The sequence below is a fragment of the Macaca thibetana genome, chromosome 6, assembly GCF_024542745.1.
Source record: "Macaca thibetana thibetana isolate TM-01 chromosome 6, ASM2454274v1, whole genome shotgun sequence".
NCBI classification, from domain to species: domain Eukaryota; kingdom Metazoa; phylum Chordata; class Mammalia; order Primates; family Cercopithecidae; genus Macaca; species Macaca thibetana.
The window spans coordinates 126,324,643-126,343,255 of record NC_065583.1 but is presented as its reverse complement, the minus strand read 5'-3'; the positions used below and the strand labels follow the sequence as shown (position 1 = coordinate 126,343,255).

Sequence of the window (18,613 nt, the reverse complement as noted above, 5' to 3'; positions counted from 1 at the left end):
CATCACCAGTTACAAAAGATTTTAAAGGCAAATACAGAAAACTACATAGTTATAAATATGTGGAGCTAAATAATGAGAACAAATGGACACAAAGAGGGAACAACAGACACTGGGGCCTACTTGAGGTAGGAGGGTGGGAGAAGGTAGAGGACTAGAAAAAAATAACTATTAGGTACTATGCTTAGTACCTGGGTGATGAAATAATTGTCCACCAGACTCCCATGATATGAGTTTACCGATATAACAAACTTGCACTTGCATTCCTGAATCTAAAATAAAAGTTAAAAAAAAATTATCTTGATAAAACACAAAATCTTTGTTTATTTGGCCAGTTACTTAACAGATAAAGAAAACCTTCACTTTCTTAAACCAGTACTCCAGGAAAATTTGTCATTTTAACAGAGAAAACCTAATTTCTAGTTTTGCATCAGTGTACTATTAATACTATAGCTATAGCTAATTTTAATAAAACTATGTAAATGAATTCATTCAATCTCAGCCATCTTTGACCACATGAGATAAGATTTTTTTTCCCCAAGATTCCTTTTCCATAAGCCTTTTTTAGTCTTGAAACAAATATCCAACTGCTTTTTCTTCCTGCTTTTTTCTCTTATTCTGGCAAACTACTCATTTTACTTTAGCACGGAATTAATTTACTCTCTTTTCCCATAATGGAAAATATATCCTCATGCCTTAGAACTTCTCTTACCAAAAAATACATCCTTTATTGCATATTTTTTTGTATAAAAGTTGTTTCTCTTCACCCTTCTAAATTTGTAACTTAAACTATATATATATTAGAATTTTAATACTTAACAATTGTGAACTGTCATGTAGTAATATTCTATAGATTAATATTATGATTTCTGGAAACATGCTTCCTTATAGTACAATTTCTCATTTTTATTAACAGACCAAATATGTTTAGATACTCTATAGTGTATAAAAGCAATATGCCAAAAGTATATAAATTCAAATTTATGTTCAGCAATTAATGTTTCAGCATTTTATTTTACTAAGAAATGACCTAGACATTTAATGAATATCTGTTACTTAATCTTACTTAAGTATAACTTTAAGGTTGCAAGTTACCAAAAAGATTTTGGAACCTCTTTTTAAGTTGACGTCTTGTATAAAATGTTATTATTGAAAAGTTCACTTACAAATTTTACTCCAGTTATATTTATTTAACTTACTTGTGCTCAACAATTATACTCAAACTGCTCATGACAACTTCTTGAGACATTAAACAAAGCTAAGCATCATTTTATTTTTCTTGTTGAAAAATCAGGCAATTATCAAAAATATCATAGAAGCAAAGAAACTAAATAGTTAAACTTATGTTTAAACTTGCTTCTTCCTGTCTCTTTTTTTCTTTTGGTAACAGTTGTCTCCCTGAAGTTTGTATTTCTAAAAGATAACTATTGAGTTCAAGAGAAGACAGGTAGGAAATTTACATCTCAAAGGCACAGAAAAAGAATGTAAGTTTTTTCCAAGGAGGAGTTTTGTAACGTATTTTTGCCTATTATCAAAGATTTTTCTTACGGAGGCTGTGGATGAAATTTTTAGGTGAGTGAGTGACTGAGGAAACATCTAGCAGTTGTCTTTCCCCAAAGTTCATCTAAGTGAACAAAACATCCATTTCTGTTTTCAGATAGGTTTTTTTTTTTCCTCTTCTCAGCCTTACATGGTTGCTTTTGGGATACCTTGAATCCCTGGAGAGTAGGGGTACTTGAAGTTCAAATTACTGAGGGGCTGGAGTGGAAAGAGAGGGAGTCTGGCAGGGGTAGACAGAAGGATGGCAAAGTAGGAACTTGAAGGGGAAAATATCAAGATTCAAAGTTACTTTATGGAAGATCAGAAGGAGGAAAGGGGAGCAGAAGAAAATGGAAAAAAAGGTCCAGAAGGAAGAGGAAGGAGCCAGTGTGGGCAGTATCTTAGTCTCTTTGTGTTGCTCTAAAGGAATACCTGAGACTGGGTAATTTATAAAGAAAAGAAGTATATTTGGTTCATGGTTCTGTAGGCTGTGCAAGAAGCATGGTGCCGGCATCTGCTTCTGATGAAGACTTCAGGCTGATTCTACTCATGACAGAAGGTGAAGGTGAACCGGCTTGTGCAGAGATCACATGGTGATAGAGGAGGCAAGAGAGAGAGAAGTAATGTGTCAGGCTCTTCTAAACAACCAGCTCTTGGAGGAACTCTTGCAGAAACTAATAGAGCAAGAACTCACCCATTACCACAAGGACAGCACCAGACCATTCATGAGGTATCTGCTCCAATGACCAAAACACCTCCCATTAGGCCACACTTCCAACATTGGGGATCAAATTTTAACATGAAATTGGGAGGAGACAACCCTTTCCAAAGATAAGCAAAAAGAAAGAAAAGACCTTTGTTGTTATAGTGGTTATGGATCTCCAGTTTCCCATGAAACGTGGCATGCCTGTAATCACGCACACATTAACCTGTGACATTAACTAAGTGACTAACCAAGCAGCTAAGGTTGAGACGACAGAATCCCCTTAAAGACCGGGATCTTTATTACAAACTTCCCTGAGAGCTGGTGTGGTTGGACAGAGAATGTCCTTTAAAAAATGTTTAATTGTTATTTTCTTGAGGACAGAGATCCTGTTTTCACTGTTGCTCATTGTGTTCGGTGTCTAATATGTAGTAGGTGCTAAAAATACGTTGAATAAATGAGAAACATTCTTTTTGTTGTTGAAGGTAAGCACTTCACATCTGTTATTTAGTACTCATTTTAGCATAGCAAACTGATTTTATACGTGATGAAAAAGGAGAGGTCTATTAATTTGCCCAAAGTTGAGAACTGGGATTCCAACCCAGTTTTGACTCAGCCCTTTGCTTTTAGCCAGGGCTTTCCTGCTCAGAAGGATCTAGGAATGGTAAAAATAGTTTGAGATTGAAAAACATGTCTCTAATTATTAGTTTTTTACTCCTTGTATGATCAGTAGCATCATTTGCATGAACTATTTCTATCATATTATCCACAGCATTTCATTTAAACTACACTTTTGGCTCGATGATAATTTTGCCCAGTATGCAAAATATAACAGATGTCACATTCCAACACTTAATTCATTGCCTGGTTGGACTCCAACATCAATTTCTTACTTTAACAAACAAACAAAAGTTGGTTCTACTGGCACAACTCAAATTTATTTTTATATTTTTTATTATATCTGAATCCTTATGGCCCCTAAGTTTTTAGAAGTGTTCAGGTTCTTCCACAGTAAGTAAATAGATATGATAATGCTATCTGCCAACTCTTTATATTTTTTAAACTATAAAATTTATTTTGTAAAATGTCCTTATTTATGAGACCTTTAATGAGTTTCTTGCTTTAAGTATCTGTAGGTTACTTGAAAGAAAGTTTTTATTACAGGCCTAAGACTTGTTTTTCTTTTAACATCTTTCATGGTTGAAATAGAATATAAATTCAGGCATCAAATTTAGATTAGTTTTAGCTGTAAATAACTAATAGTCTGCAATAGAACAAGTTTCTATAAGCAGTATTTTTAATGTTTCAGTATGTACTCTACTAAAACTTTTCAGCATTAATTCATACTAACATGCAGTTTAATGAACTTACTAGGAAAAGCATGGTAAAAATTTTGGATTTTCTGGGTGTACTGAGAGATCTAGCAAAAATGCATCCCAAAGTGCAAAAACCTTACATTTATTTCTCTTTATGACAAGTGTAAACTGTTAAGGTTAAGTGGGTGGGGCAACCGGAAGTAATTACTAAGGCCAGTGGCATTTTTGTGGTTTAATAAAGGCAGAAGCTAATTATTCAGTTTTTATTTAAGTGAAATGGTGCCAAAAAGGAGGTTCCTGCAGAGCAGCTGCACTCCTTCAGTGTTACCCTAATTTACCAAAGACACAACTGTCACAAACAAAACTTTTAAACTTGATATATAGCCACAAAAGTAAGGAGGCTTTTGTTTGGACTGCATGCAGAAGAACTCCTTTATACAAATCAACCGGCAGATGACGGACAATGATGAAAATTTGATTCTTTGAAGTCATAATAGTCATTGAAATGTGTGAAATTCTGGTATTGAAAAGAGAGCGGCCAGCAAGACTCTAAATCCTGGGTGGTTGCAAGAAGCTTGCTGGGAGGTTTTTCTGCATTTTGACACCAACTTCCCATTGCTTGTTCCCTGCTTCCTTTGTTAAAGAAAAAAAAAGTTGAATTCACAGAAGATAAATGGAGACAGTTGATAACCGAATCATACAATTTTAATATGGAAAACTAATATTTTATCATGGAAATTGGTATTTGAAAGAATAAAGTTCATATACGTATACTGGTACATTCATAGTGATTTTTTAAATTCCTCTTCATTTATGTAGACTTGTGAAATGGCGGGTCAGCTATCATCTCCTCCAAAATTTAAAATTGTTGAAGATATAGTATTGAAAGAATGAACTTTGGAATTATAACATGCATCTTTCCATTAGCAAATTTTGACTTGAATGCCCTTAATCTGTGAATTATTGACTTACTAGTTATCATTTATTAAAATAGCATATTGTACATAAGGTTGTATTTCTGAAACTTTATTAGGATAATGACATTAATAATGGAAACATAGGTTTCATGCTTGACCCAACTATTCAACAATTAAAAGTTTTAAAATTCAATAAATCTGTGTATATTACTTATGGAGTAGCTTGTTTTATTGGAATTTATAGATAATTATTAATTGGTGAGTCTTGAGGTTCTTCAGGTGCCAGCTTGAAGGCTTTTCATACCTATGTGATTTCGTTTTTTGAATTATTATTTATAAATTATTTATCTCTATTTTACCAGTAAAATGAGAAATTTGTAAAAGGCAATAGTGACGTCTTTCTCCAAAGCATTTCTAGCTTTTCTAAATAGGTTTCAAAAACTCACAGGTGATCCATATTGCCATACAAAAGTAGAAATCCATAAAGAATACAGTTAGTTCAATATAATTTAAATAGTTTACAGATTTTAAATTTTTTTTGTGGAAGTTAGATCTCAGGTAGCTCCGTGAGAATTTAGAGGGAACCACACAAAGCATTGAAGACACAAGTAGAGTTCAGCATAGCGCCTCGTAGTTCTTTTCAAGTGTTACATTGTTTTCATGGAATCTTGGAGTGGGAGCTTTAACCCATTGAAATGCACTTAAAGAACAGGTTCTTCTGTCACTAGCCGAAGCTGTGTGGATGAAATGATAACAATAGGGTGTCGTGATGCATTTTTAAAGTGTGAGAAATCAGGTTGTCTAGACTGAGAGTGTGCCTACAGGGACTAGGAATTTTAGAGCCTCTGTGCCCTTTAGGTGTCAAGTATATGAGAGATGCCAAGCCTCTTTATTCTGTCTTTGGCAGCAGCTCAACTGGGCTGTAGTACCTTACATGTCTTCTGCATGCAAAAACAGTGATTCTGTGTCATGACAACTTGGATTCCCAAAATCAGAAACCCACTTGTTCAAATGCCAACTTTAAATTAGGGGAAGATATCAAATAATTGCCGTAATTTGAGGAGACATGGAAGTTTGGTAGTTACGAGTTCAAAATATAAATAGCTTAGCAACATTGTGTAGACACTTTTTAAAAAAGGTTTTCTATCCTAAAATTTATACTGTCCTTTCTACTTTGTAGATCAAATACTGTTTTATAGTATAAATCAAGAAATACTATTTCAATTTTTTTCAAAACTTGAAAAAGTTTAAAATCTTAAGTTCTTTAATCACTTTGACATATATGTATCACAGTATAGAAGTAGGTAAAGTAAAAGTGTTTCCTCTAATCTTCCTGAGGTAACTATGTTAAGAGTTTAATGTGTTTCCTTTCATATAGTTCTAAAAATAGACATAATTTACAGCTCCAGCTTTTATGAACTCAGCTCAGAACAGAGGGAATGCTTTGGAATTTGGAAAAGATGCCCCACCCCATAATTCTATAACATGCTTATAGTGTTCATTTATACCCAGCTTAAGCTGTATATAATATTAAATAATAAACTACTATGGCAGATTGCAAGTATTACAGTGAATTCAAAGGAGGATTTAAACATTGAGGACTTCCCAGGAGTTGAGCCACTTAAGCTCTTAAGTAGAGACATATATGCTTCAGGAAGTCGTTAAATGTAATAATGCTTAAACTTTTTTTGAAGTTGAACCTGAATATTAGAAATTACCAATTAAAATATTTCACACCTTTAAAAATTATGTGCCAACTTCACTCATTTTGTTTTTACTTTAACCTAGATATAGAGAAACTTTAAAAATAAATAAATGTAGGCACATATTAGAAGTGCATATTTGTGTAAATATTTATATGGATAATTTTGATAGTTTCTCTAAACAGACAAGCTGTGACAAAGTAGCCACACCTAATTATTGATGCAGGTGGAAAGGTATTGTGTTAAATAGAGGATTGGTTGCCAACTAAAATAACTTTAAAGAACTGGTTTTCAATCTTGTGGATAGAGAGACTAGTCAAGTCAGAAATGTGCCTAAGTGTTTTTCCCACTAGTATGTACTGCAGCTAAGTATTCTTGCCAATTATTTGGTTCATAGCATTGATAGATTGAAACTACAAATAAACATTAGTCTTCATTAGGGTGTGTATTATAATGACATAAAAATTCACAGACATTTTCTAGTTTTCACAAGTTTGGTATAATCGTTTTTATGTTAACTCTTGTTTTTACCAAGTTATCCAAAATTTACGTTAGTAAGTGAACCATGATTTTAAAATGCTTCATTATTAAGCATATGGTTGACCCCAGTGTGATTTACTTTGATCACATAAAGTATTTTACCATTACTAAATGGAGGTTTAACCCATTTATGTCTGAGGTTGCAATTTTTTGAATGTTTGCAATCAGACTTTGGCAATGGCCTTAAGCAGTAGGATATAAATAACTCCCACGTGCTTAGAGTTCCAATAATGAAACAGTAGGCATAAATAGGTTTTAAACTCTGAATTACTTTACTAATTTGTGTCCTGACTGCCACTATGTTTGGATAAATGTATCTATTCTGGGGCATCAAAATTCTGTGCATTTTTAAAATGAGCATTTGTTACTGGATAACATTATAGAAAATCAAGTTAAAGTTACCATTGATTTCATCTCACATTTTGGCAAGAATTGTGCCACTGTTTGGGATTACTTTTGCAGAATATATTTGATCGTATCATTTCTCTAGTAGGTTTCACCAAAGGGAGATACATCAAAATGCTAATTAAAGTTGTTAATTTTAATTGTTTACAAAAAGTTCAGGTTTCCCTCTGAAGGTAGTGCCTTGTGGGTAAGCAATTTGACACAGAAACTGTAAATAACAGATTGTCTTCTATTTAAGATTTAAATATTAGCCCTTTGTCAGATGAGTAGATTGCAAAAATTTTCTCCCATTCTGTAGGTTGCCTGTTCACTCTGATGGTAGTTTCTTTTGCTGTGCAGAAGCTCTTTAGTTTAATGAGATCCCATTTGTCAATTTTGGCTTTTGCTGCCGTTGCTTTTGGTGTTTTAGACATGAAGTCTTTGCCCATGCCTATGTCCTGTATGGTACTACCTAGGTTTTCCTCTGGGGTTTTTATGGTATTAGGTCTAACATTTAAGTCTCTAATCCATCTTGAATTAATTTTCGTATAAGGAGTAAGGAAAGGATCCAGTTTCAGCTTTCTACTTATGGCTAGCCAATTTTCCCAGCACCATTTATTAAATAGGGAATCCTTTCCCCATTTCTTGTTTCTCTCAGGTTTGTCAAAGATCAGATGGCTGTAGATGATATAATTATATTAAAATCATTTTCAAAAAAAAAAAAGATTTAAATAAACATGCAAATAAAGATATACTTTTTATATCCCCTTTTCATATTTCCTTTATATTTTTTCTCCTCTGACTAGTTCACACTTGTTCACAAAGTAAGAGCATTGTTGACTATAGGCTCTTCTCCTAGCAAACAGTCTCTTCAGAAAATGCCAATGCTTTGTTGGACAAAAGGGCGTAAATTTTTTTACAATCCTTTTCCACTGTCTCCTACCACCTCCCCCTAATAAACCATTTACAGGTATCTAAATAGCAATTTATGTTGTAAAGTATCAGAATGGTAGTGACATAAACCAGAAAGTTTCTCTCAATTTATGAACAAATCTGAATGGAGTTGTATGAATATAGGAAACAACAAAAGTACATTAGTGAGTATATAGGCTGTTTGAAATATTTTTTTTTTTTTGGCTTGTTTTTCTGTAGGATATCACTACTTTAACTGGCGTTCCAGAAGAGCATATAAAAACTAGAAAAGTCAGGATCTTTGTTCCTGCTCGCAATAACATGCAGTCTGGAGTAAACAACACAAAGAAATGGAAGATGGAGTTTGATACCAGGGAGCGATGGGAAAATCCTTTGATGGGTTGGGCATCAACGTGAGTACTTTAGTTTAATGTGAATATTGTCAGCTCTCTTTTTCTGTGTAGATTTTTATTTTAAATATGATTTCAAACTCCTTTATGTACAGTATACTTAGGACAGTACTTTTTGATGCTGTGCTCTTAGCACAATAAACTGTGACATAGTCTTTTTCAGAGTACTACTTATTAGATAAAAATGACTGAGTTTGAGAGCACTGTTATGGAACTCAAAGCTATGTATACAGTAGTCCCCCCTTATCTGCAGTTTTGCTTTCTACGGTTTCAGTTATCCGACGGACGGTACAATAAGATATTTCGAGAGATGGAGAGAGACTACACTTACATAACTTTTCTTACAGTATATCTTTATAATTGTTCAATTTTATTGTAACTTATTGTTAATGTCTTACTATGCTTAATTTATAAGTTATACTTTATCATAGGTCTGTGTGTTTAGGAAAATACAGGATTTGGTACTCTTCGTGATTTTAAGCATCCACTGGCATTCAATAGAAGTTTTGGAACTTGTCCCCCCTCCTCAGATAAGGGGGAATACTGTTTTATCCAAGATACTGTATGAATAATATTTGTAATATAGTGACACTAACTTGTCTTAAAATTACAATAAACTTCTTTGTAATATTTTATATATATATATATAAAATATATATATCTTTTTTGTTTGGGGGGGTAAGAACTAGGTGAATTTAGAAATTAGCTAACGAGGGAAACTTGTAAGTTCCTGAGATATTGTGATTAATAAATTACATTTTATTTTTATTTATTTATTATTTTCTTTAGAGATGGGGTCTTGCCCCCTTGCCCAGGCTGGAGTGCAGTGATGTGATCCTAGCTCACTGCAGCCCTGAACTCCTGGGTGATAAAGCAGTCCTCCCACCTTAATCCCCCAAGTAGCTGGGAATATAGGTACATACCACAGCTCCTGGCTAATTTTTTTTATCTTTTTGTAGAAATGGAGCCTCGCTTTGTTGCCCGGGCTGGTCTCCAACTCCCGGCTTCAAGCGATCCACCCACCTCAGCCTCGAAAAGTACTGGGATTACAGGTGTGAGCCACCACGCCTGGCCATTGAATTGCTTTTTAACAGTGTGTTGGAATAAATTCTTGTGGTACTAATGAAGTCAGTGACCTAATTCTCCATAATGGAATAGGGCCCAAATGTTAAATAGAAGGGCTGATTCTAGTTAAATTTAAAAAGCTGACATTAGAGAAAACATTAGGCAGATAAGCTAGAAAATTGTCATTCATATTGAAACTCTTAGAACATTGTATGTGTCCAGTCTCCAGTTGAAGGTAGTTATAAACTTAAATTAGAAAATGTAGACTGTCTTGTTTTAGAAAAGTATAATATGCAACATCATTTCCTGTTGATTACTTGGGAGACTTTTTTTTAGAAAACATCATGTTGCAGTTTAAATATAATTATTTTATTAGGCAAATGATATATAGGCACAATATTTTAGTTTTCTTCTTATGTTGCAGTTTAGTTCATTTATTAAAATGAGAAAAAAGTCAAACAATACAAATTCAATTAGGACATCATAAAAATACAAATGTACTTCCACAGATCTACAAATTTGTTATAAGATTAGTTATAATTCAATGTGTTATAAAATTAAGAGAACCAAAATGAAACACTTTGCTAAGAATATTCTGCTTTGTCATACCACCTAAGTAGAGTCTGGAGCACTCACTGGTAATAAAGCTGAGAAATAGATACTTATCCAACTTAGTCTTTGTAGTGAATCTGTATATGTGAGATGAGGCCGCCACGTCATGGTTACAAGGAAGGGATGGAATCAGCTCATCTCCCTCGAAGCCCATAGTTGTCATGTCTCCTGTAGAAGTAGTATAAGACCTGGCCTGGAAATTGTTAGAAAGGGAGCTACCAAATGGAAAACTGAATCTACCCAGTTTCTGGAAAACAACAGATGGAGGAACATTTGGCTTCCAAACTTTTTCATACATGAGATAATTTTCTTAAGTAATCTTGCTCTGGTGGGTTGTATATTCTGAGTGCTTGTCAAGAAAACAGAAGTCTCCCATTAACTCTAACTTCAAAGAATAAATACCAGGTCAGATTTCCCAATGCACCTTACTGTTTCAAGAGATTCCTGGTGGTGCCTGCATCAATAAGTATGGTCATATATAGACAAAAGCAGTGGTTCTCAACTGAGGGTGCTTTTGTTTCCTTAAGACATTTGCCAGTGTGTGGAGACATTCCTGGTTGTAACAAGTGGTGGCTTCTGCTGACATCTAGTTAATAATGGCAGTGCTATGAGACACAGGACTGCCCTCCTTTGCAACCAAGAAAGAATTTTCTGGCCTCGCAAAAGTAGAAGATGCTGAGGATTAAAAGCCCCAGTATCAAGGAGAATACTTTCTGAGACCTTTTTTTTTTTCCTTACAAAAATGCAATATCCCCACCAATGTGAGATGTTAGATCACATTTTTGTACAAGGGTGGTTGTGGTAGGTGGAATTCTAAGATGCCCCAGGATATCTGCTTTTTTGTTGCAACTCTAATCATCCTCTTCCATAAGGTATGGCTACGTCCGTGACTTGTTCTAGATAGTTGATTATGGCATAGGTGAGGGGATGCTCTCTGGGGATTACCTTTCCTTATATCAGAAACAATAGGAATCTATATTTTCTTTCTATCTTGTGTTTGCTTTCATAATAAAGTGATTTAGAATATCCCCCTGTTCATGGAAATTTTGCCCTGTAGTCTAAGGCCTTTCATACGTAATTGAATATTTTTGTTCTTTTTTAAATTTTAGATCCAGGGGGTACATGTGCAGGTTTGTTACATGAATGTATTGGGTGATGCTGGGGTTTGGGCTTCTAGTCAACTCATCACCCAAATAGTAAACACAATGCCCAATAGGCAGTTTTTCAACTCTTGTCCCCTCTCCCTCTCCTCTCTATTGGAGTTCCCAGTGTTTATTGTTTCCATCTTTATATCCATGTGTACCCATCGTTCAGCTTTCACAAATGAGAGTATTTTGATTTTCTGTTTCTGCATTAATTCACTTAGGATGATGTCCTACAGCTTCATCCATGTTGCCGCAGAGGACATGATTTGATTCTTCTTTATTGCTGCATAGGATTGCATGATGTTTATGTATCACATTTTCTTTATGTACCACATTTCTGTATCCAATCCATTGTTGATGGACACTTAGGTTGATTCCTTGACTTTGCTATTATGAATGGTTTCTTTCTGATAAAATGAGTTCTTTCCCTTTGGGTAGATACCCAGTAGTGAGACTGCTAGGTCAAATGGTAGTTCTGTTTTTAGTTCTTTGAGAAATCTCCATACTGTATTCCATAGGGGTTGAATTGCTTTACATTCCCACCATTAGAATGTAAGCATTTCCTTTTCTCTGCATCCTTGCCAACAATAGCCATTCTGACTGGTATGAAATGGTATCTCATGGTAGTTTTGATTTGCATTTCTGTGATGATTAGTGCTGTTGAGCATTTTTCATGTTTATTGGCCATTTGTATATTTTCTTTTGAGGAGTAGGTGTTGGTATCCTTTTTATTTTATGTTTCACATAATAAATATATGGAGTCATTTGGTAAACCACAGGCTTCTAGAAGCTGAAGGAATTTATAAGGAAAAACATTTGTCCCTATCCAGTGATTGAAATGTTAATGATTACTGTTTTTCAATCACATGAGATTTTTACATGTTCATCTATTCCCCAGACTCACTGTTGTAATACATTCCCAGCAACATTCAGTAATAAATCATTATTTGAGTACTTGTGCCTTATATACTCTAAATTGTTTATGGGTAAAATATTTATATAAGAATATACATTTGAGTGGTATAGAGGAGAAAAAGTAATATCTTCCTCACATCTATTGCAAAGTTTGTGGCTGAGACATCTGTAACAAAAGATAGTTTAATGAGAGACTCTAGCACACAGTTTCATTTTGTGTAAGTTTTATGTGATACAGGAGCCTTCAGGAATGAAGACCCAAAGAAACAGGGAAATCTGTGTATTTTTGTGCTTAGTTTTGAGGAAGAGTAGACAGTCATACAGAAAGATGGTTGGACAGAGTTTATGATCTAATGATCATAAAGTAGGAAGAACTTAGCCAGACCTGTTTGTTCAGATTCTTGTCTGTGTCTCTGTGTCTTCAGAAATGAGGACATTCCGTTCCTCCTGTTACAGGGTGGACAGTTCTGGAATGAGGGTCTTAGGACTGACTTCAGAAGGTCAGATAATTCTGTTATGTCCTACTTCAGGGGAGAGTGTCAGAGAGACCTTCCTGCTTCTGCTGTTTTCTCAAATGCCAAGCTGCCATATTTTGGGGATACTGTGTCCTGAAGACCATTAGTGGGTTGTTTAAATAAATAAAGTTTTACTTTGCTGTGCTTGTACAAAGGTTCACACAATCATTATTATAGTATTGCTTAGTCTGGAAATAGCATAATTAAATTTTGAAATATGTAGTGATTTAATACTCTGATGCTTTAAGACAAAACTGTAACCTACTGTGCATAAAAATGGAAATGCTGTTTTTATTACATATTGATTGAAAATGAGATATACTACATGTTTGGGAGGTAAAGTTCTTTTCAAAACGTAGTTTTGCCAAAGTAAAACGTTTTTTGAAGCAATAGACCCTGTCTGCAATTGGTTTATCTGAGACGTTATTTTGAATCTTGAATATTTTTAAAAAATATTCATTACTTGTTTTTGTTCTGATGTTAAGAAGCAACCAGTAGCATGAAAAAATGTAAGAAAAAAATTATTATTTAAAATATTTACTTATTTGATTTGATTAGAATAGAGAATTGCTACTCTTTTTTTAGCATTTTTAATGACACAAAAATAGTATATAGTTTTACTGCTTGAACATATTGAATTCTGACTTCTTTTGGTGAGATATTTTAAAGCTTTTTATAAAATTGTTGGAATTGTAAGCTGAAGGTTTTTCATGATCATCTAATTAAATTTTATCACTTAATTAAAAAGTAAACCTGTGTCCCAGATAAATTAATGGGTTGACCATAGTTTGGGTTCTCAACCGGCTTATATTTTATTTTACAATTATATATATAATACTAATATGTAGAATATTAAAGATATAAAATACTTTAAACCTGGCTAGATAAGTTCATATAGACTTGTATTTTTTTTTTAATCAGGAGAATTACTATATTTAATGGAGAAAAGAGAATGTTAATATTTTCATGTGTTTTTTGCTGTGGTCAAGGAATGATTTTAGGATATGCTAAAAGAGAAATGACTATCCATCCTATACCTAGAATATATTTGTTTCCAAAGCCACAAGGTTTCCTAATTTAGGGGATCTTGGGCTTAACTTTATTCATTTCTTCTAACTGATAGATAATTCTATCTAGGTCTATTATATTGATGGAATGGCTTGGAGGATTTAACAAACATCTAACCCTGCTAATGTAAGAGTATTACAGAGGATTAGAAGTATGCAGTATAAGAAATACGACAAATGTAACACCTGCAGAGATTATTTTTATATACCTTTGGAAGGATTTTTTTTTTTTCTTTTTTTATCTTGCTTTTAAATACACAGGAAAGGACACATTTCATTGAGCAGCAGAGGCAGTGCTAATGGAAAAGGTAATTTTACAAAGTTACAATGGTAATATTGTGACAGAAATTTGAAATCTTAAGTCTTTTCCCATATGTTTTCCTCAGTGGGGATTGAGGAGAAGGATCCTCATTGTGAAAATGGGCTTCGTGACTATAAACATCGTTTTATTTTTTAAAAATATACTGAATACATTTCATTGTTATCTGCTTATCTACAGTATTTTTTTGAAAGGCCACTTTGGTTCACATGTAGGATTTTAAGATAAATGTGTTTGATCTTTGTTTTTAGATTTCTAAACTCATATTTTAAAGTACTGTATTTACATTTCTTCTCTCATCCAAAGTGGAGCTTTTCTTATGCTCTTTTAATTACCTGAGTCTTTAAATGTTAGAACTCAAAGGTAAAAGATTTATCTTTGTGTAAATATGAAAAATATCTTCAGGTGCAAAATTATCCTTTGGGTTTGACCCAAGTGTTTTTACTTTTTAAATCTCCTTGATCCTGTTGCACGGAGAGAACATGACTTATCCTTGTTTAATATTGTAGCGAGTTGCCAAAGATAACTATTGGTTATTAATCTCATTTATTTTTTTACAGTCTTTTATATTTTAGGTTAGTAGATACTTACTTTTCATTTATTTCTGTAAGCAGGACTTTAATTTTGATTAAACCTAAAAATGATTTATTTTTCCTCAGCTGTATTAGTGTACATTGGTCATTGAAACTCAGTGATCATTGGACTCAGTACTTTTTGTGTTAATCACATTCTGAAAATGTGACTTCTGTGTTAAATTTTAAAAATATTTTTTCATTGGAAAATTATGAATCTGTCATTCAGCTTCTGGAAACAAGGATTTGTTCCACATCATAGTGGACATAGAAGGTCAAACAGTTTAAGCAGAGATATGCACTAATGTAGATGTTGCAAATTCTCTCATCACTTGATCCTCAAGCCTTAAGTTATCAAAGTGGATATCTTACTTAGGTTGGCAGATAATTCTTTTGATGATGAGTAAGTAGCAAATGGAAGTATTGTCTGTATCATCTTTCCCCTTTATGTTGTAACACATTGCCAAGGCACTTTTAAATTTTGCTTTAATCAGGTCATTCAGGTTTTTTTTTATTAAATTTAAATAAGGATTCTGTCTACTTTTCATCTCATTACTGACTTTTGAACAAGTAAATGACTGTGTTTGCATTTTAGATTTAAACTATAGATACATGTTTCCATATATAACATACAAGCCAGGAATGTTACCAGTTACTCCTCTCCCTCCCCTGCTTACTACCCTCTCACCAGTATACTCCCCTCCCTCCATAGAAGCTCCCACAACAATTTGGTATATATCCTTCCAGACTTTTTACACTGTATGTATATGCATATATTTAAGTTCATATGTCTTTTGGTGAAATGTCATGATTTTCTTAGTATAAGTTTTTCACATTTGTTATTAAAATTATGCCTAGATATTTTAGTTTTATCACTATTTCAGATGAGGTTTCTTCATTACATTTTCTAGTTGAGTATTGCTAATATTTAAAGTTGATTTTACATATAAGCCACATTATGTACTGTCTCTTTAGTTCTCATGGTTTTTCAAGGGATTCACTTTGATTTTCTAGTTGTATAATCTAACAATAGTGGCAGTTTGTTTTCTCCTTATAGCCAATTTCTCTTTCTTGCCTTGTTGCATTGGCTAAAATTTGCAAAGTTGAATATTAGTTATGATATTCAACATCCTTATTGCCTTTTCATTTTTTAGCAGAAATGTTTCTGATATACTAAAATGGACAAAGTTCTTTTCTAATCTTGATCTACCAATAATTAAAAAAAAAATCAGGAATGGGTATTGAGTTTTAATGTTTTTGTAATATCTATTGAAGGGCATTTTCTTCTTTAATCTGTTGATGTAGTGAATTTCAGTTATATATTTTCTAATCCAATTATATGTTCTATAATTGGATATGGATTTACTATTTTTAAGTAATATGTGTTTGGTAATATGTATTTAACATTTTTGCATTCACCCAATCAGTGGAATTGGCCTGATGGAGGGTGGAGGGAGTATGCACACATAACTTCTATAGCAGAATATAATTTTTTTTTTGCCCAGCTATTTGGCATTTCTTACATCAGAATATTTTTAAAATAACAAAAGTATTTATTAAAATATTGGTTTTAATATTACATATTTTTTCTCTATGGTCTTCATTATATATGTCTGCTATTTGCAGAAAGATAACCACCTGATATTTCTGAATGGTGCTAATCAAACTAACAGCATTTAGAGCCACTTATAACTGCTATTGATACTTAAACTAAAAAAATAAATAAATAAGCTAAGCTTCCCAAGAAGAAAGTCATTCACTTGCTGTTCTGTGCCATTCAGAGGGCATCTAAGAAAAATTCGCAGTGCCAAAATGTTTCACCAATATATTTTATGCATGAATAGTTCTCTTAGGTAAAGTCAAGAGTCAGTTGATATTTATAATGCTAATTTTTATATTGTATTGATACTTAGATCTGTTTTGAATAATAAATAGGCTTTGCTCGTAAGCAGAAAATGATCATTGAAATACACCAATGGTAGATATCTTCACAAAGTCTGTTTTATGGTGTAGAACAAAAAGCAATTCGCCAACCAATGTTGGACATTATAATTATGAAACAATTTTTGGTATCATTTTATTGGTTTACTGATGTTCATTAGTGTGTAGTAAAGTATATGAAATGATATTGGAGGAAAAATAACCTAAAATCAACCTTGGAAATATGAACAGATACAATGTATTATTTTGCCAGGCTTAATATTGCTTTTTAAACTTTATTGAAATATACATTAAGAAAAGTATACAGATCAGAAGCATACAGCTTTGTGAATTTTTACAACCTGAACACATATGCATGTGAGTAGTACCCAAATTGAGAAACAGCATTTCCAGTACCTCAGAAGTTCCCATTTCATCCCATGCTTTTTTTGGATTTCAGCCTTCCAGAGGTAACCACGGTTCTGACTTCTAACAACATGGATTAGTTTTGCCTATTTTTTTTTTTTTTCCACTTCAAGAAAATCATCCTTTATGTGCTCTTTCGTGACTGGCTTTTTTGCTTAACTTTGTGAGATTTATCCATTGCACACTGTTTATTGATGGTTATTTGTGTAAATTTGTTTGGGTTATTATGTATGATATAGTACTAAAATGAAGAATCTCACATATATCTTATAGTGGATATGTGGTTTTCTAATATGCTAATTAGTCCCTGAAATATTAGTCACTAGTTAATATTCAAACAATTTATATTAAGAAATAACAATCTGTTAATTATCTGATCCCTAATGTTTCTCAAATTAATGACAGTAGCAACTTGATAAGTTTTGTTCCAACAGACAGTGAAATTACTGACAGATCACCTTGAACTTGTGGAGGATTATGCATTGTTGGAGTGGATCTGTTTCAGTTTTACTCTTAGTCTTGGAACCTAGTGTTAAAAAATAAAAAGGCACGGCCTTTCTGAAGTTTTGATAGAAAGCACAAGGTGTTTACCCACATTCTCCCTTCAGACAGTCTCCCCTGTAACAGGCAGCTGCTGAAATCTTTGCTCAGTTCTTTCAGCCTTCCCAGCTATCATTTTGAAGCCTTGCTCAATCATGTACAGTTCAAAAGCTCCCTGCTCTGTGGATTACTCCTTTCCAGCTGCTCTGGCAATCCTGGACTCCATTTCCAGGCACCTTGCACTAAGATTACAGCTTTCTGCTTGAGTTTTCGATGCTCCTAGCTTGTCTAGACTAGAGAATACCTTATGGGAAACACCGTATAAAGTTGGATCTAAATCCATTGTGGTTCCTTTTTTTGAAAGAAAACCCTAGTTTTTTTCCTGCTATTAGTCACTCTCTGGTCTCTGAAAATTATTTTTCTGTTTTGTCCAGAGTTTATAGTTAGATAAATCTGATATAATATTCTGCCATTACTCAAATTGGAACTTCAGTAATTGAGAAATGAGCAAATAAAGTCTAAAAATAAAAGCACAAATTATATTTAGTTGATATTGAAAAAGAGATTATATACAGTTGGAGGAGGGTAGGATGTGAAAGACTTCATGGAATAAGTTAGTATTCAAAGTGAACCATGAGGGATTATTTGAATGGACTTCCATATACAGATAATAGGAGAGTATTCCAAGAGGAAGGAACAAATTGAACTGATGGGAAAGTACAGCCTGCATTTATATAAAAACAATTAGCAACCTGATTTGACTGGTTGGTTACTTCTCAGGGGAGTAATTAAAAAGAAGGCTTGCAAGTAGTTCTGCCCATGTTATAGCAGTGCTTAAATGCCAGGGTAGAAGCCTGAAGTTAATGTGATAGACAGTGAAAACTATTTGAAATTGTTGAACTGGGCAGTGAGTAAGTTTGGGATTTGAACTTTAGGAAGACTAATCTTGGTGAAGGATGGATTGGAGTCAAGGAGGCAGAAAGATTAGTTAGGATGGGGTTATGGGAAGAATGAAAAAGAGCTTAAACTGGTGGTGACAGCATACCTAGAAAAGAACTGCAAAATACAGGAAATGAAGGAGAATGAGAAGGGTAGA

The 18,613-nt window shown here is 33.4% G+C and overlaps 1 protein-coding gene across 50 annotated transcripts in view; it reads left to right on the top strand.

The window, feature by feature from the left end:
- Positions 1 to 18,613, top strand: part of NDUFS4 (NADH:ubiquinone oxidoreductase subunit S4) — a 696,041-nt gene that overhangs the window by 654,664 nt on the left and 22,764 nt on the right. For all 50 annotated transcript variants that reach the window (XM_050794140.1, XM_050794119.1, XM_050794155.1 and 47 more), the window contains one exon: positions 8,252 to 8,424. In XM_050794140.1, the coding sequence (XP_050650097.1) occupies positions 8,252 to 8,424 (173 nt within the window). The remainder of the gene's footprint in view (positions 1 to 8,251; positions 8,425 to 18,613) is intronic.